Source organism: Centruroides vittatus, unplaced genomic scaffold, assembly GCF_030686945.1.
Source record: "Centruroides vittatus isolate TY-2023 unplaced genomic scaffold, ASM3068694v2 contig_1213, whole genome shotgun sequence".
NCBI classification, from domain to species: domain Eukaryota; kingdom Metazoa; phylum Arthropoda; class Arachnida; order Scorpiones; family Buthidae; genus Centruroides; species Centruroides vittatus.
The window spans coordinates 1530454-1544019 of NW_027120776.1; the positions used below are offsets into that span (position 1 = coordinate 1530454).

A 13566-nucleotide genomic window follows, 5' to 3' on the forward strand; every position below is an offset into this window, starting at 1 on the left:
AAACAACGAATAAAGTACAACAAAATAAAATACAATAAAAAAAATTAAGAATTATATAATATTCTTTTGCAGGCTTTTTTGAAATGGCAATAATCAAGGTGTAATAAGTGTTCGGATCTTCCTATATTTTGTGATATCCGGTTGAAAAAAGATCTTTGAGAGAGATGTTGGTCATTTGCCTGTAGCAGATGAGACAGTATCTCGTATACTGTTTCATAGAGGTCTAGGACAAATATAATTATAGTAATATACAGGGTGTATCAGAATAACGTTTTAAAAATTTGGGGGAGTGTAGAGGATGAAATTTTGAACATTTTGATATAAGGAACCCATAGCCGGAAATGTGATGTAAAGTTTCTAAAGAGGTAGGAAGTGCTTGACTGCCCTTCACTTTGGTAGCTACCCTTCCGTCATGTTATTGTTCTTTTCCTTTGGGGTTGTGTAATGTCCCTTGTGTACGCAACACCTGTAGGAACAGTTCGTGAGCTTACGGAGTGCATGTTTACAGCATTTAATACCATCAGAGGGGAGCGTGGCATCTTACAGAGAGTCAGACAAAACATGGTTCGTTGTTGCACATATGTAACGAAGTTGGTGGTTGGCACATTGAACATTTACTCTAAAGTAGTGCAGCCACTGATTCGATGTACAGTTTGATTGTACTCTACTGTTTTGTCAATAAAACTTGTCATAAATACTGTATTCTGCTGTTTCATTCAGCATACCAAGTGCAAAGTGCTGTAGAAACTTTATATCACATTTCCGGCTATGGGTTCTTTATATTAAAACATTCAAAATTTCATCCTCTACAATCCCCCAAATTTTTAAAATGTTATTCTGATACATCCTGTATATATAATTTAAAATTTATAAAAGGAATAATCTGCATAAGCATAACTGTATACAGATTTTGTAGCATCGAAGCATTAAAAACTCTAGTTTATTTTCTACTCTACACGCTTGCAGAGGAAATTTGGTATGAATATTTTGAAAATTCAACTCGTAGAATGATTATTTTTTATTATTTTATGTACTTCAGTTAATAATAATGAGTGAGTATTAAATTTTAATATTTAGAATTATATTTTCAAATAGGTACATGTGTATCCAAAATCCTCTGAAGATTTTATATATAAGCATAAAGATGTTCATTACATATTTACTGTTAATGTCGATTCTGGGACGCTAGCAGGATATAGTTTAGCCTTTTCGTCTCAAGAAGTGAGTAAAAGGTTTACTTAATCTTAAATTTAAATTCAGTTAATCTTACTTAAATTATAACCATTAGAATCCAAAAGCTACAAAGATGTGGAATGTTATTTTGCCAAAAGATGTACAGAAAATTGTACATTGTACCTTAAAAAGACCATCTGGTAAGTTAACTATTAATACTTTAGGTCTTAATTCGAGTTTTTATAAATGTTACCCTGTTTTTAGAGCATGTACACTCTCAGGGACGTGTTATGGGAGATAGAAGTGTCCTTTACAAATATTTAAATCCAAATTTGGCCGTCATTATTACGGAAGGGAACGACGTCACTCAAAAATGTAATTTCTTTTATTTTAACTTCAGTATGAGGAGAAATCTTTTTTTGCCAACTGTATTTTTCTTGAAATCTGACTGTTATTTTAAAATTTCAAAATTGATATTTGAAAGCACCCATTTTTCCACATACAGTGGAAAAATGGTCTGTTCGTTAACCAAATTGTTCATTAACCGAAGCAATTTTTCCCATAGAAATTAATGCAAATACAATTAATCCATTCTAGCCATCGGTACTTTTGTAATTTTATTTGTAAAATTGGTTTTCTTTGATGAAAACCCATTTTAGGGTATGTACAGTGCTACTTTATTAAATAAAGTAGCACTGTACATACCTTCGTTTCTACAGAGCTTAATGCTTGGAAGAGGAATCCCCCTCCATAAAAATATCAGATAGCACTGCGTCGGGAGATTCTTCGAGTCGAGGTCTCTTGTGATAAGGAACAAGAAAGTGGTCTAAAGTTGATTGTTTTACTCTCTTAATCAAAATTTTTCTAAAATGCGATAGCGCAGTGTTGTTCATTAAATTAATGACCCTATTAACGACAACTTTGTTAGGATGGTGCTTCTCGATAAATTCTGCACATCATTCCATTTTCTGCAAATTTCCTTAATCTCAGCATTGGTGATTTCTTCCCTAGGCTCTTCCTCTGACGAATGCTCTTCTTATAAGACTTTCATCTGTTTTTCCTGCATGGCAACCAGCTCTTCTGTCGTTAGTTCATTTGACGGTCTTTCAGCAACTCCTCCACGTCTGCATCATCTACCTCTACTCTCAAACTGTTGCCAATGGACACGATTTCATGCACTACAGGAGAGCTCTCTTCTTCAAATTCTTCAAAGTTTTGCTTTGGGATACAAGTTGGCCAAAGTTTCCTCCAGGCCGATCGCAAAGTGCGGTGAAAGATCTCACTGCAGGCTTTGTCAATAAGGTCGATACAATGCTCCTTCCAAAATGCTCTAAGAGTTAAGTCGGTATCATTGGTAACCTGAAAACACCTGGTGAACAGTGCCTTGGTACACAGCTTTTTAAAATTGGAAATCACTTCTGATCCATTGGTTGCAGTAATGGAGTTGTGTTGGATGGAAGGAATTTGACCTTGATGAAGTCATGTTCACTATCCAAGTCTTCCCCCAAATTTGGTGGATGTGCTGGAGCATTATCTGTTAAGAGAAGACATCTAAGAGGAAGATCCATTTCCTGAAGATAATTTCTAACAGTAGTAGCAAACACTTCTGTGAGCCAATCCAAGTTACCCATGCTTTGCTATTTGCCTTTCATTGTACAGGCAGTTTGGACTTTATCACATTTTTGCTCTTAAAGGCACGGGGATTTTTGGCATTGTAGACTAAAAGTGGCTTGATTTTGAGGTCACCACTTGCATTAGTGCAAAATAAAAGAGTGAGTCTGTCCTTCATGGGCTTGTGCCCGGGAAGTGCTTTCTCTTCTTGGGTTATGTACGTTTGTCTAGGCATTCTTTTCCAAAAAAGATCGGTCTCATCGCAGTTTAAACACGATTTGAGACATATCCTTCACTTTTTACAAACTCTGCGAATTCATCTACAAATGCTCTTGCTGCTTTTTCATCTGAACTTGAAGCCTCCCCATGTCTTATGACACTGTGAATGCCAGTTCGTCGACAAAACCTATCAAACCACCCTCGGCTCGCTTTAAAGTCCTGCTTGTCTGCACTCGTACTGGGTGTCTGGGTCAATGAGTCATTGTATAAATATTTAGCCTTTTCACAAACTATAGCTTCACTAACACTGTCTCCAGCAAGTCGCTTTTCATTGATCCATATTAGCAGCAGTTTTTCAACTTCATGTAAAACTTTAGATCTTTGTTTCAATATCACATTCATTCCTCTAGCCACTTTGGCAGCCTTAAATGCTTTTTTGTTTTTAATAATTGTAGGGATAGTCGATATTTTGCCACATTATATTCTTTAGCAATGTCAGAAACACGAACGCCATTCTCGTATTTTGCAATAATTTCTTTTTTTAATGCTACACTAAAACGTTTTCTATTGCCACTATCACTTTCCTCTTTCTTTGGTGCCACATTGATTAAATATACATATAACAAAACTAAAAAACAAAGTTTAGCACACTCAAAAAAGCAATGCTTACCTCGTGCATGCCTAACAGCAACTGAAATTTGTGAGGTTTCAGAATGGCTGGAAACTATAATTTAATATCCACATGTTAAAAGCAAAAACACTATTGTTAAGTCGGACCAAAGTTTATGTTAGTTATGTAAGGGAGAGGCTGTAGTTGCCAAAACAGAAGCGACGCAAAAACGAATGTCTTAACAGATCAGGTGGATCAGGTGGAATGACCTTGGGGAAGATGAAACTCTGACAGAAGCGCTCATAAACAGTCGATCTAGGTTAAATTTTCGGAAAAGGGGAAAGATTTGACAGGTATAAAAACATTGTGTATGATCGTTAAAGTTCTAAAATGACAGATAGCAGAAACGATGGGCTAAATTATGAACGCAAGGCTTATAAATTTATCAACAATCTCCAATCAGAATTGACAAACAGGTGTCAAATAAACATCTCGGAACAAACCTTTCTTCTGACCTGATCTGGTTTCGGTTTTCACCTGGAGACAAAGAAGAAAACAATCAGGAAGCGAGGAATGGGACGCAGGACTAATCATAACGTGAGATTCAAGGAAGAAATACTATAAAAATCCTGAATCTCAAGGTCAAAATGCAGTTCTTCTAAAAATTCTATGGCGATTAATCTGTGTTGTCTTCATCTGGATTAAGCCTAAAGTTGTGCCCACTAAAATTTGTGTTGTCTTGCGGACCACTCCAGTCGTTGCAGTACCATTACCTATTATTGCTTCTGTGACCAAGCGAACCCATCTCGTCTGCTCTGGGACTACAACTGATCAGCTTCACTATCGTAGGACCAGCGATACGCCGCTCCTCAGTGCCGGGAGAAAATACTGTAGGTAAACCATTTCCAGCCACCTCAAATATGTAAGCATCTTCCCATTCTAATAAATGATTTTCACTCTAAGATACTTGTCATCTTTGTCTCCTCCGCCACCACCAACGTACGAATGGACCCTAGACCATCACTGACGCACAATTAACTGATTCCCCCTAAAAGTCGGCAAGCTTACAAATTTGATGAGCCGACACAAAAAGCCGTTAAGTTCGTTATCCAAGACAAAATTTTTGCAAAATAAAAGTTCATTACCGATTTGGTTGTTAACCAGGGTGTTTGTTAACTGTGGCAACTGTATTTTCCAGGACGCACCAAACATTTCTCTCATTGTAGCACAAGTTTTTGGATATCACATTGGTAGAATGTCAGTTGCATATGTAGCCATGGTCAAATTGCTGTCTTCACATTCTTACCACTTCTAAAGTGGTAACCTGCTAATTTCTTCTTGAGGAAGCGAAAAAAATTGATAATTACAAGGTGATAGATCTGGATTGTGTAGATGCTTGGATACTTGTCATTCCATTCATGAACTTCTCACCCAACCAACTTGTGCTTATAAAAATGAGTGCTGTGTGTGGAGACAATTGTCTATTGTCACCACACAGAGCACTCATTTTTTTATAAATTTTGCTTGCATTATTGCAAGATGCTCACAAAAATTGACTCGCATTACTGTGCTGCTCCTGCATGGAAATTGTCAGAACACGTGCCATTTTCGAATGCTCATACTTCCGCCAGACCTCATCAGACGGCATTAGAAACTGCTGAGGTAACAGAAGGGATTCCCTCTTGTGTGTGTAGTTTAAAATTTTGGAATTGAAATTGGTTTTTCAGAAAAAATGCGGTTGACAGAGTTTGTGATTTCTCCTCACGTAACAAAATATTTACTCTTAAATCATTGTTGACATCTCTCTTGCAGCTTTCTTAAATGTTTACTTTATTGACACTGTAACTGGCCTCATTGTTTATTTTGTTACACACAAGAGAGCAACTGGACCTGTACATATTGTTCATTCAGAAAATTGGGCAGTAGTATGTACCAAAATTATAAATGCTTTAATTATTTATTTTTTAAAAGTAATTAATTATCTTAATGAATGTGTTGAATTTTTTTTAATAGTATAGTTATTATAATGAAAAGTTAAGGCGGATGGAGATGTCGGCCGTCGAATTATACGAAGGAAAAACACAGAGCAACACTACGGCCTTCTCTTCTTTGAATCCACCGCCATTACCAATCATTGAACATCAGACTTACATATTTCCTGCCGTAATAGATAGTATGGCAGATACTATAACTGAACGTGGAATGACAAGCAAACATCTTATCAGTAAGTAACATTTTTATGAGAATGTTATAAATAATTGAAAAATGTGACAAAACATTAACAAATTATTTCCGTTTTTTTATTTTTTCTAGTTGCACTTCCATCTGGAAGTATTTTAGAACTGCCGAAAGCATTTTTAGATCCAAGAAGACCGGTGCATCCAACATCTGAACACAGGTATATTACAAATAATATAAATCATTTATGAAATAGTTTCTTCTACAATGATGTAATTCATGTTTATTTAGTAACGAGAGTGTAATTTTTAGTTTACTTAACGTACAGTGTGTTGAAATCACCTCGGAAACAATATTTAACGGTATATCCCAGACATTTACAGGTACGCACCGTTTAACAAACAACTGCATCTTTGAGGGAGGTTCCATAAGAATACAATGGAGTTGAAAAATTCGTAGTAGTTTATATTTAGATATGTAAATACATATTGTTATTTTTACGGTTGTTTATATGTAGTCAGTATGACTAGTAGAATCTTATAACATTTATCTAAGTATACTCTACAATGTTTGTTTAATGATACATTTCTTAGAACATAACTGTAGGTTAGTCTATGGATTGGCATACGTCACATACTTCTCAGGTAATAATTAACATAATTACAGTAATTTAAAAATTGGTAGAATTCATTTTGGAATATCCCGTACATTAAAAACTCCGGAACAAAAATATCATGAAACAAATTGAAAAAGAAATCTAACAAATAAAAACTTTGACTCTTTTCTAATCTAAGTATAAATCATCACCATGATGGCCTCGTTATAATGCTAATATAATAATTTTAGTCAAATATAATTAAGTAAATAAATAATTAAATCAAAATAGTTCAGATAACGATAATTACTGATAAATTGATATGCATAAAAGAACTTAAGTAACTGCGTCACACTTAATCACATAACCTGTGAAGTCTCCTCAAATTTGTCTCATTAGATTTCTGATAATTCTATAAATAACTTGTTTATTAAACAAAAAATGAATTATAAAGAGCTTGAGTGAGAAGTTCAAACAAATAATATGTTAATCTACAGTGCTTTAGGTTAAACATTTCCAATGTCTGCGCATTTATTTTATTATAAAAGAACGAATTATATGGGATATTTCATTTAAAAATTGCTCCTCTCTTGTGCAGTGAGATTAAGAAATAATTTTTTAAAACTTTTATTACACTAAATATTAGAAATTTTATTGCTAGAATAGTGGTATTAGGAAGCTTCTCTGTAAATATTGCACATGTTTCCTCCCAACGGAGCTACGACTGGCTATTTCTTTACCCGAGGCAAACAGATAAATGTTTACAATGCAAAATTAAATATGTACAGTACATATACTTTTTTATAATGGAGTATTAAGGTATCTTTTTTATGTCCAGAAAAATAATACACGTATCGATTTATACTTAAAGAATAAAGAAACAAATACAGGGTGTCCAAAACGTTACTGTTCAGTGGAAAAGGTATAAGTAAAGTTTTTATAAAAGTGAAGTTTTACATATGATATTGCAGTTTCTCCTTTAGCAAATGCCGAAAATACTCCCAGATGCCCCGAAACCCGGGCGATTGAGGTCTGGAGACATAGAGGGCCAGATTATGTGGAAGAGTACACAATCGGCAAAGAAGTCTTCTAGAAGCTGTAGTCGAAATCCAGAATGTCTACACCGTCTGTTGCAAAGTGAAAACATGGGATGTACGACCGACAGGTCTCACATGTAATGCCATATGTATAACTTAAACATCATTACAAAGTAACTTTTCAGACACCCTGTGTCTTTATTGTTAATAAGTCCACTCTGATAACCTTAATTAGCTTCGCAAATCTATTTCTTTATCCACAAACGTTTTCGGTCTCTTAGGACCTTCATCAGGTGGTATTTAAGCTGAGAGTGACCCTACAAACTAAACTCACGTAACGGATACATTCCAACCCCCACTCCAGATGTGTACTATAAACAAACATCGCCGCGCATGCGCGGTTACAACGCCGGGTCGTACATCGCTTGCCACGCCTTCGAAAGTTGTATTTCGTCTTTAAAGTTGATAGAGAGGCCCTGGGAATCCGCTTTAAAGATCTCTAGCGCTTCTAAATACTTAAGGTGTTGAGCCTGCCTAGTTCTCCTTATCAAGGTCGCGCGCTGCAGTCCCGGTGTAATGCCGTTTTCACTAGCGTAAACAGCTAAGGCCGTATTGGTCTTTTTCTTCTCGATATCCGTTTTATGCTCACGGATGCGTTGGCCGAGGGATCTTTTTGTGGAGCCGATATACACTAGATCCCTACCGAATCTATGGTCTCGGAGTGGGATTCTATATACCCCCGGCGCCCTTTCAACGTCCACCGGATCTTTCCCGTTCCTAAGCAGGGAGAAGACGTCTGGTTTCCGCTTATAGGCTATTTTTGTGTTAGTATACGCACCGATCTCACGGTATAAGGAGTGTAGATGCCGTTCATATGTGATAACAACCAGGCGGGGAGGCATACCCTGTTGCCGATTATTCTCCCGAACCGCATCAGGCTGGTTTACAGGGTTGCGCTCTTGATCTTCTGCTATACTCAGTATAAGCTTCTTGCTATAGCCATGGTTCTCAGCTATCTCTGCTATCCTCCCTATCTCCTTCCGTTTATCCCTCTCTCTATTACAGTGCGTGAGGGCTCTTCTAGTAAGGGCCCTAAAGGCCGCCAGCTTGTAGCTATACGGATCATTGGAGTCGGCTGGGATGTATATCGGGATGGCGTTCGGTTTTCGGTATACATTAGTGTCGCAACTTCCGTCGCTAAAGGTAATATTAATGTCTAAAAAATGAGCCACTTCGTCGCTCATTTGTACTAACTCGATCAAAAGACCGTATGGGTTGTCATTCATACAGCACATGAATCTGTCGATGTCTGGTTTCTTCTTCCAGATGATGCAGATGTCGTCAATGTACCTTTTATATAGGCCGATGTTATCGAGGAACTCAGGGATGACCTTGGCCTCCAAACGACGAACTATCATTTCTGCCAAGTCCCCAGATAAGGGGCTACCCATAGGTACTCCTCGTTTTTGGAGGTACACTTTCCCGTCTAGCTGGAAGCACGAGGTGTAGCAGAGAATATGCGCAAGCTCTAGTATCTGCTTGTGGTCAGCATTGCCTGTTACCTCTTCCATAAGCCAATCACGTAAACCGCAGAAGCATGGCTCAAGCTTAATTGATGGGTACATCGCCTTAAAGTCCAGAATGGTAATCCAGGCACCCGGTGACGGCTGGCAATCGCGTATAGCCTCGATCATCTGCGTTGAGTCGGAGACTGTAAACTGATAGCCTTCGAGATGCTTCGACAGGAGCAAATGGATCTTACGTTCTATCATTCTGGCGGGTGCGTTGGCTTTATCTAAAATCGGTCTCAGTTCAATCCCCTGTTTATGTGTTTTGGCATAGGCAAAGAGTCTCGGAACCATCGGTGAGGTCACGGTTGCGTTGTCCAGCTGTAATTTCCTTGCCAAGCCAGTACGAGTAAACCTGTGGACCCTCAATTGGGTCTTATCGATGAAGTCTTTCCCTATTTCCTCACATTCCGTGTCTCTTATATATTTCTGCAGAATGGCGGTGTAGGAGTTTCTCTTCATCAAAACTAGAGCCCTATTCTTGTCCGCCCTTAGGAAGACTATGTTATTTTCCCGTAGCCACTTCCTGCTTTTCCTCAAAGCGTTCATGTATTCAGCCTCCTTACCGTGCTTTTTTAGGTTATAGCGCCTCATCCAGAAGTGTGCCTTCCATCTGAAGTATTCTTTTCGGGTTTCGCTCAGGTTTCGAATGAGGTCCTCAACTCCAGGCATGACAGCTTCCGGTGTTAATTTGTAGGATCCCGGCACAAACATAGGGCCTTTCCTAAGTATTGTTTTAATATATTCTGGAGGGTTGATTCCATCATAACATATTATCGGGGCTTGCATTCTTTCTTTATCCGCAGGTCTCTGGGATTTGCGGATCCAGCGTAGTTTCCTCTCGTAGCGAGATTTTAGCTTCTCTGCAAGCCTCTCTTGGAAAAACATAGCCCTGCCGTTAGCTTCCACTAAGGTATCGTAGTCTAGCATGTATAGCTGGTCTTCGATTCTAACAAGGCTATTAAGTTTTGAATACCACAGTCTGCGCACTGCTCTAATCGCTTTCCGTAGGCACACAAAACGCAGCTTCGGTAGTAAAGATTCACATCCCGGGGGTAATTTGATACGAAAGATAGACATAGGGTACACATGTTGTTCTCTGCACTCGTTTAGGAAATCCAACTTAGCCTTGATCCTCGTAAGACATAGGACCAGTTTTCCGTATACTTTAGCCGGTTTAGCCGGTTTCCAAGAGAGGCTTGCAGAGAAGCTAAAATCTCGCTACGAGAGGAAACTACGCTGGATCCGCAAATCCCAGAGACCTGCGGATAAAGAAAGAATGCAAGCCCCGATAATATGTTATGATGGAATCAACCCTCCAGAATATATTAAAACAATACTTAGGAAAGGCCCTATGTTTGTGCCGGGATCCTACAAATTAACACCGGAAGCTGTCATGCCTGGAGTTGAGGACCTCATTCGAAACCTGAGCGAAACCCGAAAAGAATACTTCAGATGGAAGGCACACTTCTGGATGAGGCGCTATAACCTAAAAAAGCACGGTAAGGAGGCTGAATACATGAACGCTTTGAGGAAAAGCAGGAAGTGGCTACGGGAAAATAACATAGTCTTCCTAAGGGCGGACAAGAATAGGGCTCTAGTTTTGATGAAGAGAAACTCCTACACCGCCATTCTGCAGAAATATATAAGAGACACGGAATGTGAGGAAATAGGGAAAGACTTCATCGATAAGACCCAATTGAGGGTCCACAGGTTTACTCGTACTGGCTTGGCAAGGAAATTACAGCTGGACAACGCAACCGTGACCTCACCGATGGTTCCGAGACTCTTTGCCTATGCCAAAACACACAAACAGGGGATTGAACTGAGACCGATTTTAGATAAAGCCAACGCACCCGCCAGAATGATAGAACGTAAGATCCATTTGCTCCTGTCGAAGCATCTCGAAGGCTATCAGTTTACAGTCTCCGACTCAACGCAGATGATCGAGGCTATACGCGATTGCCAGCCGTCACCGGGTGCCTGGATTACCATTCTGGACTTTAAGGCGATGTACCCATCAATTAAGCTTGAGCCATGCTTCTGCGGTTTACGTGATTGGCTTATGGAAGAGGTAACAGGCAATGCTGACCACAAGCAGATACTAGAGCTTGCGCATATTCTCTGCTACACCTCGTGCTTCCAGCTAGACGGGAAAGTGTACCTCCAAAAACGAGGAGTACCTATGGGTAGCCCCTTATCTGGAGACTTGGCAGAAATGATAGTTCGTCGTTTGGAGGCCAAGGTCATCCCTGAGTTCCTTGATAACATCGGCCTATATAAAAGGTACATTGATGACATCTGCATCATCTGGAAGAAGAAACCAGACATCGACAGATTCATGTGCTGTATGAATGACAACCCATACGGTCTTTTGATCGAGTTAGTACAAATGAGCGACGAAGTGGCTCATTTTTTAGACATTAATATTACCTTTAGCGACGGAAGTTGCGACACTAATGTATACCGAAAACCGAACGCCATCCCGATATACATCCCAGCCGACTCCAATGATCCGTATAGCTACAAACTGGCGGCCTTTAGGGCCCTTACTAGAAGAGCCCTCACGCACTGTAATAGAGAGAGGGATAAACGGAAGGAGATAGGGAGGATAGCAGAGATAGCTGAGAACCATGGCTATAGCAAGAAGCTTATACTGAGTATAGCAGAAGATCAAGAGCGCAACCCTGTAAACCAGCCTGATGCGGTTCGGGAGAATAATCGGCAACAGGGTATGCCTCCCCGCCTGGTTGTTATCACATATGAACGGCATCTACACTCCTTATACCGTGAGATCGGTGCGTATACTAACACAAAAATAGCCTATAAGCGGAAACCAGACGTCTTCTCCCTGCTTAGGAACGGGAAAGATCCGGTGGACGTTGAAAGGGCGCCGGGGGTATATAGAATCCCACTCCGAGACCATAGATTCGGTAGGGATCTAGTGTATATCGGCTCCACAAAAAGATCCCTCGGCCAACGCATCCGTGAGCATAAAACGGATATCGAGAAGAAAAAGACCAATACGGCCTTAGCTGTTTACGCTAGTGAAAACGGCATTACACCGGGACTGCAGCGCGCGACCTTGATAAGGAGAACTAGGCAGGCTCAACACCTTAAGTATTTAGAAGCGCTAGAGATCTTTAAAGCGGATTCCCAGGGCCTCTCTATCAACTTTAAAGACGAAATACAACTTTCGAAGGCGTGGCAAGCGATGTACGACCCGGCGTTGTAACCGCGCATGCGCGGCGATGTTTGTTTATAGTACACATCTGGAGTGGGGGTTGGAATGTATCCGTTACGTGAGTTTAGTTTGTAGGGTCACTCTCAGCTTAAATACCACCTGATGAAGGTCCTAAGAGACCGAAAACGTTTGTGGATAAAGAAATAGATTTGCGAAGCTAATTAAGGTTATCAGAGTGGACTTATTTGCTCTTGCTTCGTTCTCTTACGATGGATTTTATTCTTTATTGTTAATTTGATTAGAACAACAAATTAAATAGAAATATTGTAATTAATATTTTTAAACATTTTGCTACTTTCGGACATTTTTTTTCAGAGGATCTTTTTAGCAAGCCCACAATGGGAAGGCTGGGTGGTGAGGGATGGGGTCCAATGTATCCAGACAAAAGGGAACACGTAATCTCCCCTGTAAAATACCTGGGGTTTTTTTCTAATCCATCTGGATTTGACCCTGGATCCTCCAGAATGGCAGGCTGCCACCTTAACTGCTTGGCAATTCGGTTGTCCTTGAATTGTCTTTTAAACATCTAAACTCGTATCCACTTTAGTATGTCGAATTGTTGAAATTGTGTGGTTTAAAACTAGATATTTCTAGTGAAATTTCTACAGAATTTATTATTTGGATATTCTAGTGCTAAGTTGCAAGCCGCGCTCCAATTACATTATTTTTTCGTTAGTTAAAAAATTAAAATCAGAAGATATTTCACCAGAAACTCAATGGTGAGGAATGGGATCCAAAATATCCAGGACAGACCACTCTTGAAAAATTCCTGGTTCCTTGAAACATTCCTGATGTTCCCATATCCTTGGGGTGGCAGGCTTATGGTTTAACCATCACAGCCCTCTGGCTGGCAACTATTATCAATTTTATATATATCGTTTATATCGTTTTTATCGTAAAAATATATTTTTCTAAAAAATTAGTTTATCAATTGATTCTTGATTATCCGATTTTTACATTTTTCTTTTTGTCTACTGTAAAGATAAGCCCTCTATTAAAAAAAAAGCTGGCGATTATTACTTGCTTGCAGACATTGCTGTTTTTGGAAGACTTCTTTAGCAATCACATAATCTCCCGTTAAATCCAGCCCATTAGGTCTCCGGATCTCGCTCTCCCGGATTTTGGGGTCTCCAAAGGACGTTTACTGGAGGCCCCAATCTGGGATTTTGGGTTGAAAGGTGACCTCCAATCCGGGGTTTCCTTCGGCTGTTTCCAAAGGAACTTCACTTTTACTAAAACTTTACTAAAACTTTTCCACTGCAGAGTAACTTTTCAAACACCCCGCTTAGCATAATAAATGGATTCTATTTTAAAACCTTTAAACAAAATGA

The 13566-nt window shown here is 39.2% G+C and overlaps 1 protein-coding gene across 1 annotated transcript in view; it reads left to right on the forward strand.

Moving 5' to 3' along the window:
• EMC1 (ER membrane protein complex subunit 1) overlaps positions 1-13566 on the forward strand; it is a 42158-nt gene that overhangs the window by 24283 nt on the left and 4309 nt on the right. Inside the window, exons 15-20 of the mRNA XM_067283507.1 lie at positions 1096-1221; positions 1289-1373; positions 1438-1548; positions 5426-5538; positions 5627-5837; positions 5927-6011. Coding sequence (XP_067139608.1) covers positions 1096-1221; positions 1289-1373; positions 1438-1548; positions 5426-5538; positions 5627-5837; positions 5927-6011 — 731 coding nt within the window. The remainder of the gene's footprint in view (positions 1-1095; positions 1222-1288; positions 1374-1437; positions 1549-5425; positions 5539-5626; positions 5838-5926; positions 6012-13566) is intronic.